Source organism: Pteropus vampyrus, unplaced genomic scaffold, assembly GCF_000151845.1.
Source record: "Pteropus vampyrus isolate Shadow unplaced genomic scaffold, Pvam_2.0 Scaffold166, whole genome shotgun sequence".
Taxonomy (NCBI): Eukaryota; Metazoa; Chordata; class Mammalia; order Chiroptera; family Pteropodidae; genus Pteropus; species Pteropus vampyrus.
In genome coordinates this window covers 701,011-715,099 of record NW_011888947.1, presented here as the reverse complement: position 1 = coordinate 715,099, position 14,089 = coordinate 701,011, and the positions used below count along the sequence as shown (strand labels likewise).

Genomic DNA, 14,089 nt, shown 5'->3' with positions numbered 1-14,089 from the left:
GGCTTGATGACACAGACTCTGTGGGTGGTGTCAGCAGTTGTGTACAGTGCTCAGATGGCACCCCAAAGCATGCTGACCAGTCCTAGTATCTGTGCACTGACTCCGGGATGGTCCCCTAAGTAAAATGGGACCTGTAAACACATTACCTACATGTCCAGAGTCTGACAGGGGTCAGGAGAAATTCCATTAATGACTCTATTCCTTCTCTTCTGAGTAGATTTTGTTAGAAATTGTGTACTTATAAGACTCAGAAGTGGGTCTGCTCCACAAAGGCAATGCTGACACAGGGCACGCTCAGCCAGGCTGTGCTTCTACAAATGTAACATGGCTTTCAGTGCAAGAAGATATTTCTAATGTCTGTTTTGATACCCAAAATTCACGCTCTCCATCTCAGCTCAACCTAATAAAAAGCGGAGACAGCCTTAATCAGTATGGAATGTGGCTTAGGAAAATTTCCAGGGCTCAAGTAATGCCAATCAAAAGAGGGACCGGGTTCTAAATAATCAGCTGTTTCTATATACTTTTGTCTAGTTTGAGTAAATGTGTAACTTTTTTTAAATTCACATATGCCATCAAAACGTGATTGAATAACGAAGCCTAGAAGTAGGCTTCGTTTCCTTTTGGAATAGAAAGGTTTTAAGGCATCTACTCTGTTCTCTCCTCTCACCCTCGATAAATGATAAATGTTAAAATGTGCATCAACAGAGTGATCTTGCTGGTACTACCCAAAACTCAAAGATGCTGCGGAAACCTGGCGCACATGTACATCTGCCCCAGGCCGCCTCTCAGGTATGATCCTGGCTATGGCCGAGACACAGAGAACACTGGAGAAAGTGAAAAGACAGCAAAGCCAAGGAGGTCAGCTCGCGCTTAAGACCAAAGCGACCGCGTGCTGTGAGTTAGAGGGCCCTCTCCATGCAGCCTCTTGCTGTGCTCCCCCGCTAAAGCCAAAGCAGCAGGAGGTACGTACGGCAGGTGTACACATCTCTGTACTCCATGTGCTCGTAATCGGGAAGAATTTTCATGAAACGTCCCGACTTCACGCGAGGGTTTATACCTGAACAGACACAGCAGGGAAAGGGCTGAGGATGGTTCCGCTTTCATGATGGTATAAACAGTTTTCACATGACTCAGCACTCTTCTCCCTCACCACGATCATGCATTTCCCTTACATACTCAACCCTCCGTACCTTGGGAGGAAAGCACTTGCCAAAGATGAGAGGCCTGGCTGGAAAGAAAATGTTGTGACATATCTTCCTTTTAATCAACGGATTCACACCAGAAACTCATGATGGCAAGCTTGGGACGCAATCCGAGGTCATTCTCCTCCCTCGGCTGACATGGATCAATAGAGCTCACTGAGGTGGGACCGCAGAGATTGCGGCTCATGGATATTTGGGGTGACCATTTAGGGAACCCTTGTGCCTCAACTAAGATATCCAGCTTTCCCAGTGCACGCCTGGCATTTTCCTTTATGTGTGTCGTTGTTTTTGACTAAGGATGATGTCTGCCAGCTCCTAACTCAGATCTGCACTTCTAAATCAAGGCTGGCTCACTTTCTCACCTATGCCAGAAGCTAAGGTTGACTTTCTTCTACCACCTATTCCAGAAGCTAAGTAATTTTCTCCTGGATGAGGTCTTTGAAGGAAATTCACAAAAATAGTGTTCCTATACTGTGAAACCCTCTTTGGCCAGGGCAAATTAAATACTCTAGGATACTAAATAACAAACAATATGAATTATGCTCTGGATTTCCCAACCATTTTCAAAGGGTCAAGAATCAGCAGTCGAAGGAATTTCGGGATGTCCTCCTTCAGGTGCATGCACATGTGTCCCCTCACCACTGCCCGCCCTTGTCCCCGCCTCCCTGCCTACCTCCTGCCACACCATCTCCTGCTACTGGCAGCCACTACTCACATGTAGAGAAAAGACTGTTTCTTGACGTGGCTGTTGTCTGTTTTGCAAGCTGGCCTCGACTTAAGAGACTGTCTGATCATAACTGATTTTTAGACATAAATCAGCACTTCCTGCTATGTGCTAGTTCCTGGAACAGGTCGTCCTGACCTGGTCAAGCACGTAAAGTAATTTCCCATACCTGGTAGCATTCACGTATTTGTTCCCATGACTATCCCTTCCCCTGCCCCTTTACCCTATATAATACTTTGGTGCCTGCCAGGTGCCACGGGTATCCATTTCGCCTTGTAGCGGTCCAAGACATGACTTGTATGTAAGTTTCCCTTAATAAACTCCATTAATTACCAGACTGGAGTGTCCAGCCTCTTTCTTCAGTCTTTTCCCTGCCCTCTACTTATAGAGGTATATTTTCAGCCTTGGGGCTTTTCCTAGGGTCTGTGTAAATGAATACCACCTGCCTGCCCACCTGTGCCCAGATGTCTCCTCTACAGGACAGCTGCCAGCACAGCCCAACCAACCCCCTTTGCCCACATTATTTCCCAGTGCTCTCCTCTAAATGTCACTGCCCCTAAAGCCTAGCAGGCAGGGCACCAGCTTCCCGCCAGGATGCTATTTTGACTGCTTGCAACTCTTAAAGAGAAAGCTGTCTTCATGTTGCTTTAAGATAATATTATCAAATGGCCTAACAAATTCAAAAAGCACTTAGAAGATAAGAACTTGTCTTATTAGATACTTATGGAAGCCAGTTGGCCATCCACAAAAGCCAGGAAACCTTTCTTATGTGTGCGTACATAAGAGACTGTTACAGCGAGAGTTTGGCTCTGACTCTCACACCAATGCTAACAGCAAAGATGAATCCCTCCACCTCTACGCTCAGGCTAGATTTACCACTCCGAGCTCTAGGTGAACAAAGGAGGAATCGAAGGTGGAGCCAGGGCCATGGGATACTAAATAACAGATGACAGGGTGGGAGTGGAAGGTGGGGAGGAACCAGCTTCCTGCTTCTAGAACGCTAGGCTTTGCAGAAACCATAGAGCCATTGTTCTCCTGGCTGAGATGCGAAGACAGGAAGAAGTTACACTTTCAGGAGAGGTGACCGCTTGGGCCTCCCAGACCCATTTTCCCTGGAGAGATACAGGTCTTCTTGGGTTGGTGAGATGTGGAGCAGAGGCAAGAGAAGAAACCAAAGTCCGAACATGCATGGGGAAGGAGGAGTGGTAAGTCTCGGGCAGATCATCCTTGCACTGGGGTCCAGGGTCAGGGCCAGCAACGCAGGAGACAGCAGCCAGGTTGAAAATGGTGGCTGAGGGCAAGGCGAAGCCTGAAGCCCGCAGTAAAGGGGAAGAAGCTAGGAGTTGGCAGAACTGGATGTGGGATGTGGCAGGGCAGAGGGGTCCTGACAACAGCCCCTCCAAGGCTCCCTGAGGCAGGCAGGAGGGAACAACAGCTTGGAGGGCAAGGCCGAGCCACCAGGAATTGTGCATGTCATGGCTCCTCAGAAGATGACCCATGAGAAACTTAGACCCTTTGACAAGAGATCACCTCAAGTATGAGCAAATTCTAATCCAGAAACACTAACCAATCCAACAACCCCAAAGGCCACGGGACCATGGTGTGGAGAGGTCTCGATGGTCTGAGGAAATAGCGAGGTGATGAAATCAGCCCAGAGACAGGGACTGAGCACTGCCCATGCCTCCCTGCAGAGCCGGCCGCTTTACAGAAACGCCATGCTCTACCTGTGCACAGAGCACAGACGAGTGAAGGAGGGCGTCTCAGAGGGGGACTCTGACAGAAGCAAATCCACGGAAAAAAGGGACTACACAAAGTGACACCAAGCAGCCCCCAGACTCTGGAAGGAAGCTTCTAGCACTTCAGTGCACACTCGGCAACCTGGCTCACAGGGAAGCCCCACTGCCTGCCTACTCCTCAGTCCTGGAACACAGACGTTTCCATGGAGAAGCAGGGCCCTCAGTCCTTGGGCATGGCACTTAGTAAGGAGCATCACCTGGTTTAAGTTTTCAGTGGAGAACTGGGTGGGCGACCTCAGCATTGACAGGAGCCTCAAGAGCCTCATGCAGAGAGGCAGTGGAGAAAGGCCAGCAGTGAAGATGGCTGGGGAGAAACTGAGCGCTCACGAGTGTTGCTGGTGACTCTGGAAAGTAAAGGAGTGAAGGACGAGAAAGCGGGGGCGGTGCTGGGGGAGTCAACACACCTACGGGAAACTGAAGGGAAGACCAAGTAGAAGAGCTGGAGTGGTGCGGGGCCAGAGAAAGGGGTGGGCCCACAGGCAGCCCCGTTAGCTGAGGGGATCGGTGGGAGCCTTGGCTTCATTTCCCAGTTACTATGAGCCATCCGCATATCTAATCAGAATCCAGAGAAAGGGACCTCTCTGGAAGCACCCCAGAGTTGCTTCCACAGCAGCCATGTTTCTCAGATCTAAAGGTCCTTGATGCCTAATATCCTGTGATAGGCTGAAAAATAAGGGTACTGACATGCCCAGAAAGGGAAACGAGAGAGCCACCCCATTAAATTTTAGTGCTATTACTACCAGTGCTATCTTTAACATCAATTATGGCTTTCAGAAGGTGTCTGAGAATGGAACTGTGGGCTTTGGGTCAAATTTATTATCCACTGCTGATGCTCACTGTCTGCTTTTAGAACAAATTAGGTGATAACAGATTAACTTACGCTTTGCGTAGACATCTCGACAAGACACGCCTGTGATCTCCAGCTTCCGCAAGTTTTCACAAACGCCATACTCTGTAACAAGAAATATTTGCTGGACATTACAGTCAAGAAATCACAAAGCAACAGAAATAGATCGATGGGAGGGAAGGAGGGAGAAGGGAAAAGGGAGGGAGAGAAGGACGAGGGAGAGACAGAGGGAGACAGGGAGGGCGGGTACATGCCTAAGCCTTGACCTTGTCTTGCTAGTCTTATCCCACAAACCCCAAATCAGACAGTCCTCAGCTTATGAATAAATATGGTGTGGTAGGAACTGTGGTCTGGAAACAATGCACGTTCCTATGAAAGTGAGATTGTCATTGATGTCAGGGTTCTACAAAGCCCCTTAACTGCCAGTGTGGCTTACTGCGCTACTAATTCTGTTAAACAAAGAAACAAGTCCTATAATCAAAGACCCAGGTAAGACATTGGAAGGAAGAGCTGGACACTCTGTCCTTTTGCACAGGGCTCCCCTAGACTAGCAGTCAGAGAAGGGAATCCCTGACCCCTTCCCAACCTCCCCGTTCTCCCCCCTTGACTAGCTGACAGCACACCCTCCTACTTCTCCTCCTTGTCCCTACTCCCACCCCATCGCGGCCCCCCTTTTCAAAACTTCACCCCTCTGCCCCGACTCCAGCACTTCACAACCAAAACCTCGGGTCCTTCTGTTCAAGTCTCAGCAAGGCTTCTAAAGGAAAGCACTGTAATTGAATTAATCCACACTAATACAGAACTGCCTGTTGGTCAAGAGCGAATAATGACAACACCTGACTTGTACCAACCTTTGTGTATGCTGGGCACCATGCCAAGCCCCTGCCGGGTACCACTGCACTTCACCCTTACGGCAGCCTGTAAGAGGTGCTACTGTCATCTCCATTTTAATGACGAGAAAGCAGGGGCAGAGAGGCGACTGACTTGCACAAAGGAACATAGGCTTGTGATATGGGGCCCCAGAATCGAAGCCTGGATGGGAACGCTTCATAGTGGTGAGCACAGCCCTGGCACAAAGCATGTGTTCAGCAAGCATATGATGAGAAAGATAACAGGGGACCCCTAGGACCCCACAGTAATAACCTCCATAACCTCAATCACTGTGCTCATACAAGTACAGGCATTCAACTGGGGCTTCACAGGACAGCTTGTGACAAAATCCCAACGACCACTTCTAAGGCCAGTACTATATCCCCATTGCAAGGCAGGAAACCGAGGCTCAGTGAGGTTTGTGACTCAGCACATCACCTGAAACATGGACTGATGCAGTCTGGCCAGCAGCTGCAAAGGGCTTGCCACTTCGTCTCATCACTTTTGATAATATGTGTTAGTACTGCACACCCACAATTACATACAGAGCAAGACCTGAAAATGCATCCATTCCTGCTGTTGCTGATGGCAGCGCCTGAAGTCAAAAGCCAGGCCTTTTGCCAGGCATGGAGATTGTTCCTTGTGCATTCCTCTGTGCTCAGATTGCTGAGGGCTAGTAAACTGATTACGCATACTCTACCCTGATAGAAACAACCATTGCCTCTCATTAATCACTTGGGCTTTTGAATGATTCCAAGTTTTTATCTAGGATGACTACATCATGATAACTTTGTCAACAAATGGTATTGCTAACATCACGTAGGAGATGAACTTGCATAACCAGATAAAACATCCACAAAAATCCCATTAACACTCAGAAGAAAAGCAAAGTTAGGATGTAGTGCTAGTGGATACAGCAATCCTTAGTGAGCTTTTCTTAATGTTCCCAAAAGATGACAATTCACTGAAGTAGAATAATGTCATTCTGACCCAACTGTTCCTGTAGAAATATTTGGTATTTTCCCCATGATGGAAAAATCTTTGTGTCGTGTTTTTTTTTTTTAAATAAGAGTAGCCAAGAACAATTCCACATCCTTTGATTGTTCTATAAACCTTCTCATAAGTGACCAAGGGAAAATGCCCTGAAAATAGCTATAAGGCCAGTGTACTTGCCAGCACCATGTCACCTTCCTTCCAGAAAAACTAACAAGTGTTAACTCTATCCTTCGACACAAACCCCACCCGAGATAATTAAGTTAGCACACCAAACCATGTTGCCTATTGCTGCTCTTCAAGTATGGGATTTGGGGTTGCAGGCTCTCAATTCAAAACGTTTCCCTGCTAATCTAATACATAAGGTAATTTATGAAATTCGTTTTTGAAAGTGTTTACTCCAAGGATGGTAACAAAGTATTAAAAAGTTGGGAAAGGGGAGTAAAAATGGGTGAGTTGGACTTAAGGAAATTTATAAAATTACATGGTCACACTCTGGAAAAGAGTCGGGCAGTTCCTCAAAAAATTAAACACAGAATTACCATATGGTCCAGTTATTATTCTACTTCTGGGTATATACCCTAAAGAAATGAAACCAGGGGCTCAAGTATTTGTATTTGTACACCAATGTTCACAGCAGCATTATTCACAATAGCCAAATGGTAGAAGCAACCCATTAGTGTCCATTAGTGTCCACTAATGGATGAATGTGTAAGCAAAATGTGATCCATCTATAGAGTGGAATATTATTCAGTCTTTAAAAGGTAGGAAATCCCAACACATACTACAACATGGGTGAACCTTGAGGGCATTATGCTGAATAAGATGAGCCAGTCACAAAAGGACAAACACTGTACGACTCCATTTACATAAGGTTCCTAGAGGAGTCGAATTCATAGAGGCAGAAAGGTTGCCAGGGACTGGGGAAGGGAAAACGGGGAGTTGGGAGTTAGAGTTGGGACTGTTTCAGTTTGGGAAGATGGAAAGAGCTATGGAGATGGATGGAGGTGATGGCTGTATAACGATGTGAATGTACTTAATGCCACTCAACTGTACACTTAAAAATGGTTAAGATAGTTAATTTTATTTTATGTATATGTTACCACAATAAAAAATTAAATTGACACTTCAACTATTCTAATTAGAAATTTTCCAAAATGCTATTTTAAAAGATGTTTTGCCTAGAGGAAAAAAACGGCCCAGTAGTTTGGCCTGAGTCAAGTCAACGCTGAAGCTGCACCTAACTGCCAGGGGCTGCCAACCTCTCATCACTCACTTCCTGTCCAACGAGGCCAGCACTGTGTGATGGGGCTTACCAAAAACTCTGTCCCCATAGCACATTTCTGAATATGCCTGAAATCTACTTGGTCTCTATGGGTGGGAATAGGTTAGAAGAGTTTTTTCTCTGCCTCTTTTCTACTCTCTCACCCCCACAGGAGAACCGAAGGGACGTGCATCTGCTTCTTGAAGCTCCGTCCCTGGAAGAGAAGATGGAGTAATGGAGACAGTACCCACGCGAGCACGACTGAGATCTGTACACACTTTGTACTGGAACAGAAGAGGGCAGAGAAAGTTAACATCGTTACTCTGTGTACTACCTCAGTACTGGGAGACCACACTTACAGGGAACTTAGCTTCCTTATCTCAAATAACTTCCTCTTATGAAGGAACTCCACCCTGTTGGAAAGGCCTAGTGCTAAGACACCATCTGAAGCATGCTGGTGGGCACACAAGGTAAGTCTGGAAAGAGAGGTTCTCTTCCGGTCCTGGGGGGACTTGAATGCCAGAGCCAGGAGTCCAGGCAACACAGAAGCACTGAAGAATCTTAGAAAGAAAAGCAGCATGGACAGGGCCTGCATTGTGGTCTATTAACCTGTGAGTGGAGCCAGCGGAGATGCACCTGGAAATGCAGGCTGGGAGTCCAGTGAGGAGGCCATTGTACCACCAGGTAAGGCAGAGGCAGGAGGAAATGAGGGTGCAACCCATACTTGGCACCTAGCAAGCAGGAGGGAGCCAGGGAGAAGGGGTCTAGTGTGGACTGGAGGAATGCTGCTGTCTTGTTTCCTACCTGCTGTAAACACACAATTTTCTAAACAAAACTAAAAGTATTGATTAGAAAGACTGCATTTTTGTTTGCACTAAATTACGGGATAATTATAACCCTCTTATAAAACTTTAACTTCCAACTAAAAAAGAAGTGAAAGGCAGGGGGACAGAAGCTGGTGGGAGGAGTCAGGCATCCAGCTTCCCACCTGCTCTGAGCAAATATCCAAGAACACTCCTCAACAACAGAGCCCTGATTTCAAACCCTTGTGTTCTCCAGTGGCTACTTTATAACTCTCAGCTACTGCGACTGCATGAAATGCCTTTGAAAAAAATAACGCAGCAGACCTAGAAAAATACTCTGCAGCCAGCTCATTTTAGGATGGGAAAGAATGTAAAAACCAAAACCCGGACACATCCCATTGGTGTCTCTGACAAACACCTAGAACATTCAGGATCCCAAACGGTTCCCAAGGATAACTGAAACCACCTACATACTCAATGTGACTTATTCCCAGCCAGTTCCATCCTTGCAAAGATAAACAGTCTAGGTGCCAACAGGAACTTTAGAAGCTTCACTCTTCCAGTTGAAAGACTCTGACCCTTGTATGGCGCCCAGGACAGGCCAAGGGAGACCCACTCCAGCTAAGGCCGAGCTGCCATCCCAGACACCCATTCTTTCTGAGTGCAAGCACACCCGCTCTGTCTCACCCATTTGTGAGACCAGGAGGTAAGCCCGTGAGTCTGATTCTGCAATCATCTCATGTTGGGCCTTTTCTAATATTCCAGACACTTCTCTATTCCTCCACTAATACTATACAAGCAGGCCCAGAGATTCAGGTTTACTCTCCATCACCACTGAACAGACAGTGATGGCACTGCTGACAAAGGATGTTAACTCACGAATTTGGAAGCCAGGCCATCTTTTGAAAGGGCCTGGTTTTGGGGAGGACACTTGTTCCTCTCCAAAGATCCAAAGATGCCCTTGTATTTGCATGCCCTTCCCAGCCAGAGACAAGCCCAGATCCTCAACTGCATTACATAACCACTTTATAAACACAGTGAAACAGTAAAAATGGCAGTGCCTGAACCTCTAACAACCAATCAATTCTTTTTGGCAAGGTACCAGGATCTATCCAATTAAATAAGGCCAAAGGGAAATCTTTACTCAATGCTTTCTGGGTACCAGATTCACTTTCCAGCTCATTTTAAGGTTTAAAAAAAAAAAAGGAAGTCTTCAAAATATTCCCTTAAGAGGCTCTATTTTCCTTTATCCTTTTCTACTCTCCTAATTGAAAGGACTAGATATCTCTGTAAAGGCAGCATATGAGATTCAGCTTGCAAAAATACTTAGAACTGTAGTCCTTCCAATTAGCAAAGCAGAAGAAAAGGATAAAGGTTTTCCCTAGCTGTCTGTCCAGGAGGTAGACTCGCTTCCTCTTCTTATGGTTGAGACACATGTGTTTCTATGACCTGGTCAGTCTGTTTATCCAACTGCAGACCCGCCTACCCCACCACCAAAACTGCTGGACTCAAGAAGTATCCGCTTAACAGGAATCAAAAATTATTCCTCAAGCCAACCTTAAAACCAACAACTTGCCATTTCACCTCCTCCCGAGATGTCCCTTTCAATTTCAGCCATACTTAATGAAAGTCACATTTCTCATATTTTGTATCACTTTAAAAAAAAAAAAAAAAAACAAACCTCATTTTCTTCTACATGCAAAAACAAAATTAAATGTTGGTTTTTAATTTCTCTTTTCTGTCATAAAGATTGCACATTTGGGGAAAAAGACATTTCTAATGATAATGGTATTTAAACCCACTTTAAACTTACAACTGATCAAAATATTATACAAATATTATTTCATATGTCATTAAAATATCAAGGAAAGAAATGGGAAAATTATGTATTATTAATATAAAACCTGACACTGGCAGGCATTGAGCTGAATAATATAAAATCTTTGTGACTCAATATTTAGAGTTCGGTGTAGAATGGAAAAATACATGTATGAGCATTTCCTTTGTTTTTAAATTTATCTTCTGTTATTACTTGAATATTTTGACTTAGAACTACGGTTTGAACTTTCTAAACTCATTAGCCTTAGGTAGACTCCATGAAGTATTGAATAAATGAAGTGTTGAAATGGGCTAGCATTTGAAAATTCACCAACTAAACGGTGAAGTATTACCCAAAAAAAGCCCTGTCAGGGTCAAATGCAAAATAATGTATTTGGCTTCCATCCTGGGTACTCTGAGAAATGACTTATTTATAGCCCCACACGCAAGTAACTGCAGGAGGCCTGTAGCCAAAGGAATGATGCATCAAAAAGTGTTTACCCTCCCTCTCTCAGCCCCTGACTGGGAGTCTGGATTTGGTTTGGTTTCTTTTAAGAGGAGAAAGTATTGCCAATTTGTTATATACTTGCCACCAAATCAGGAGCACAGATTTGGCTTCTCAGTAGCAAATTTCTTTTACCTGCTCAAAGAAATACCACTAGAAAATATTTATTACAATTCCATCATGCAGGGAGCTAGAAAGGCCAAAGTTCTATAAAAATAACTGATTTATTATTGCTAAGACACTGGCAATTGTGAACTTCTCACCAAACATTATAAAAAGCTACCTCATTTTAAGTTTCTCGTGTATCTCCCCCTTGCCCCTAAATCATCCTTTCATTTTAGGAAGAGCTCTTAAAACATGCATGCTTTGTCCACACCCTTAAAGTCAATCATGGCCCAAAATTCTTTGAAGCAGTAATATAGATGTGTGGTATCCACTTTCCCACTCCCGTTTTACTGTGGCTCATTCTTTTTTCTGAAAAAACTCCCATTACCAAAATACAAAAAGCAAATATGTAAACATTGAGTAGTAAACATGCAAATTCACTAGTTAGTTCACTCACTCTCCCAAGACACTAGAAAAGGGAGCCACCATTATAAAGTCAGGGCCAGACATGGAGGCTCTGTTTCAGAAAGCCTTATGGGCCAGGTTGACCCATCTTCTCAACTAGCCTGAGATCCCTCTTCCTGCTAACCAAGGCTAGGTGGGCTTTGGTTTTCACCTACATGGACTATGACCAAATGTCTAGCTCTGGAAGATGAAGTTCTGGGGCGCAGAGAAAAAAGACCAGACTTAACTCATACACAACTATTCTTATATACAATCCAATCACAATTACACTAACTCTATGAGACACCTATGAATATCACATGGGATTGTCCAATTGTTGACAAGATGAGCTGGAAATTAAAGATACCAGAATGAACTAGTAAAACTGAAGACTTAGCTGTCTACCATTTTCATAACCTTGGGATGACAATGATTACTTAAACCCAAAGCTAAAAATCTGTAACTTTGACTAATGTAACTTACACAAAAATCACTATAAATGAAGTTAAAAAGCAAATAATAATAGACTACAAGATCTTTGCAGTATATTAAACAGAAATATATCCAGATTAAATTAATAAAACCTACAAATTATTAAGAAAAAATAACAGCAAAAAAAGAGCAAAGATTAAGGATAATCAAAGAAATCCAAATTGCCAATAACTGTATTTTTAAAATGTGCACCCTTACTAGTAGTTATCAGACACATGCAAATTAAAATGAGATGCTGCTTCTCACCCAGACTGGCACAGATTTTTAAAGATGAGAGAGAATTTAGTGGATATTGGATTAAACGAGATAACAAAGTACCTGGACCACAAAGGCAGCTACTTTGTGATGATGTGTATTGAGCATGTGTATTTTATCTTTCGTGAGTTGCCTGTTCTCGCCCTAGTGACAGGTATGTAACAGGTGAAATCGCTCCAGGAAATAAGTGAACAGTATCTAGTAAAACTGCAAATCTCAAAGCCCACTGCCCAGCAAAACCACTTCTGGATATATTCCTTAGAAAAATTTTCAAATGTATATGCATCCAAGGAAACATATATGAGATTGTTCACTGTCACATTGTGTATAATGAAAAAAATAAGTACAGGAATAAAAGTGTGGCCTCTTCAAATTATGAACCACCACACAGCATTTAAAAAGACTGAACCAGATTTAAATGTATTAACATGAACAAAACTTAAAAACACAAGCTGACTGGGGAAAAAAGCAGATGCACAATACTTACAGTACGATAGATTTCTAAAAATTAAACCACCATAAAATAATGTTACATATGGGGGACATATACAAGTGTAAGTATATATAAGTGAACTAAATCCATGACAGCAGCTGCTTCTTAGAGTAGGAAGCACAGTGGTAATCAGAAGGGACTTCAATGTTAACGGAGATGTTTTCTTAAAAGAAAAAAAAAGGTAGAGGAAAAAAAGCAAACGTGACAAAAGACTTAATAGTTATTTATTGGGAATGACTAGGAATATGCCTGTTTTATCATTTCATTTTTTAATTTCTCAAAATGAAAATTCCCCTAGCATGTTAGGCCACGTCAGTGAACAAAAGATGCCTGGATTCCACCATCGAGGTGTCTATTATCCTAGGAAAGCTGAACTGAGGAATCCAGAGTGGGAAAGGAAGGAATGAAGAGTCCTTCTATGTCTGCACCTCAACTTCTTTCTACATCTTCATCAGGACTTTTTATATTTCCATTAGCAATTCTCAGAATTTACTCTGAGCTATAACTCCAGTTAATTTTACTCTGTAACGTGCCTTTGAGTTTTCTGTTTACACGAAACTCTTCTGTTACCCTCCATTTCTAGAGTTGAACTATATCCTTTACAGTTCCCCAGAGACCATCATGCAGGTTTGGCTAACTGAAGGAGAAACTCCTCAAAGCACAATGGAACATCTATGACAAAACTGGGTCTTACAGGTATACAAAATGCGAAACAAAGCAAATGTAAATCACAGAGAAAGAAAAAGTAGAACTTTCTTGCTTTTATTTTAAAATGTCAAAAGAAATTTACTTGCCGCGCATATGACAAAAGGTTAATATTGTTAATATTCAGAGTTCTTATAAATTTGTAAGACAAAAATTACTTCCCACTTGGGAAGGTGAAGCGGCATGTCCAAGATCTCTCAGAATATACACCGAGCCTGCCCTATGGACTACAAATCTAGAGTCTTGGCCACTAAGCTTTACAGCAGAGAGAAGATGACTGGCTGATCCCCTTGTTGGGAAAGATGTGAAGAAAAAGGCCTCATGTAGCCTTCCTGGGGGTGCAAATTCCAACAGCTGGGCAGTGGGTATCTAAGGTGTTATCAATGTGCTCATCCTACTACCCACAACCCCACTTTCGGAAATCCGCACTAAGAAGATAATTTCAGAAGTTCTAAAAGGTACATGGAAGTCTCATAAACTCCTATGAAATGCACGAAGACAGTCTTGATAACCCTGTTTATGAACAGGAATAATTGCAGACTTAAGAGTCTATCAGCAAGGGACTGGTCTGTGGCGTATGCATACAATGAAGTAGTATATAGCTTCTTAATACTAAACTGTCTGTAAGAGAATATATATGATGTGATTTCATTTAAGTAAAAATGTGTTTATGACTCTACACGTGCATATGGAGAGATGTTTTCCAAAATTTTAAGGGTGGCTTATCTTTGATTGTAGGGCTCTCTAAATAATTCTTACTTTCATCCTTCTAC

The 14,089-nt window shown here is 43.4% G+C and overlaps 1 protein-coding gene across 5 annotated transcripts in view; it reads right to left on the bottom strand.

Moving 5' to 3' along the window:
- FBXO31 (F-box protein 31) overlaps positions 1-14,089 on the bottom strand; it is a 44,106-nt gene that overhangs the window by 27,049 nt on the left and 2,968 nt on the right. For 4 of the 5 annotated variants that reach the window (XM_023536660.1, XM_023536658.1, XM_023536659.1 and 1 more), the window contains exons 2-3: positions 4,603-4,674; positions 971-1,057 (exon numbers count right to left, since the gene is read on the bottom strand). In XM_023536660.1, the coding sequence (XP_023392428.1) occupies positions 971-1,057; positions 4,603-4,674 (159 nt within the window). The remainder of the gene's footprint in view (positions 1-970; positions 1,058-4,602; positions 4,675-14,089) is intronic. The other variant, XM_011370253.2, reaches the window with a different exon arrangement.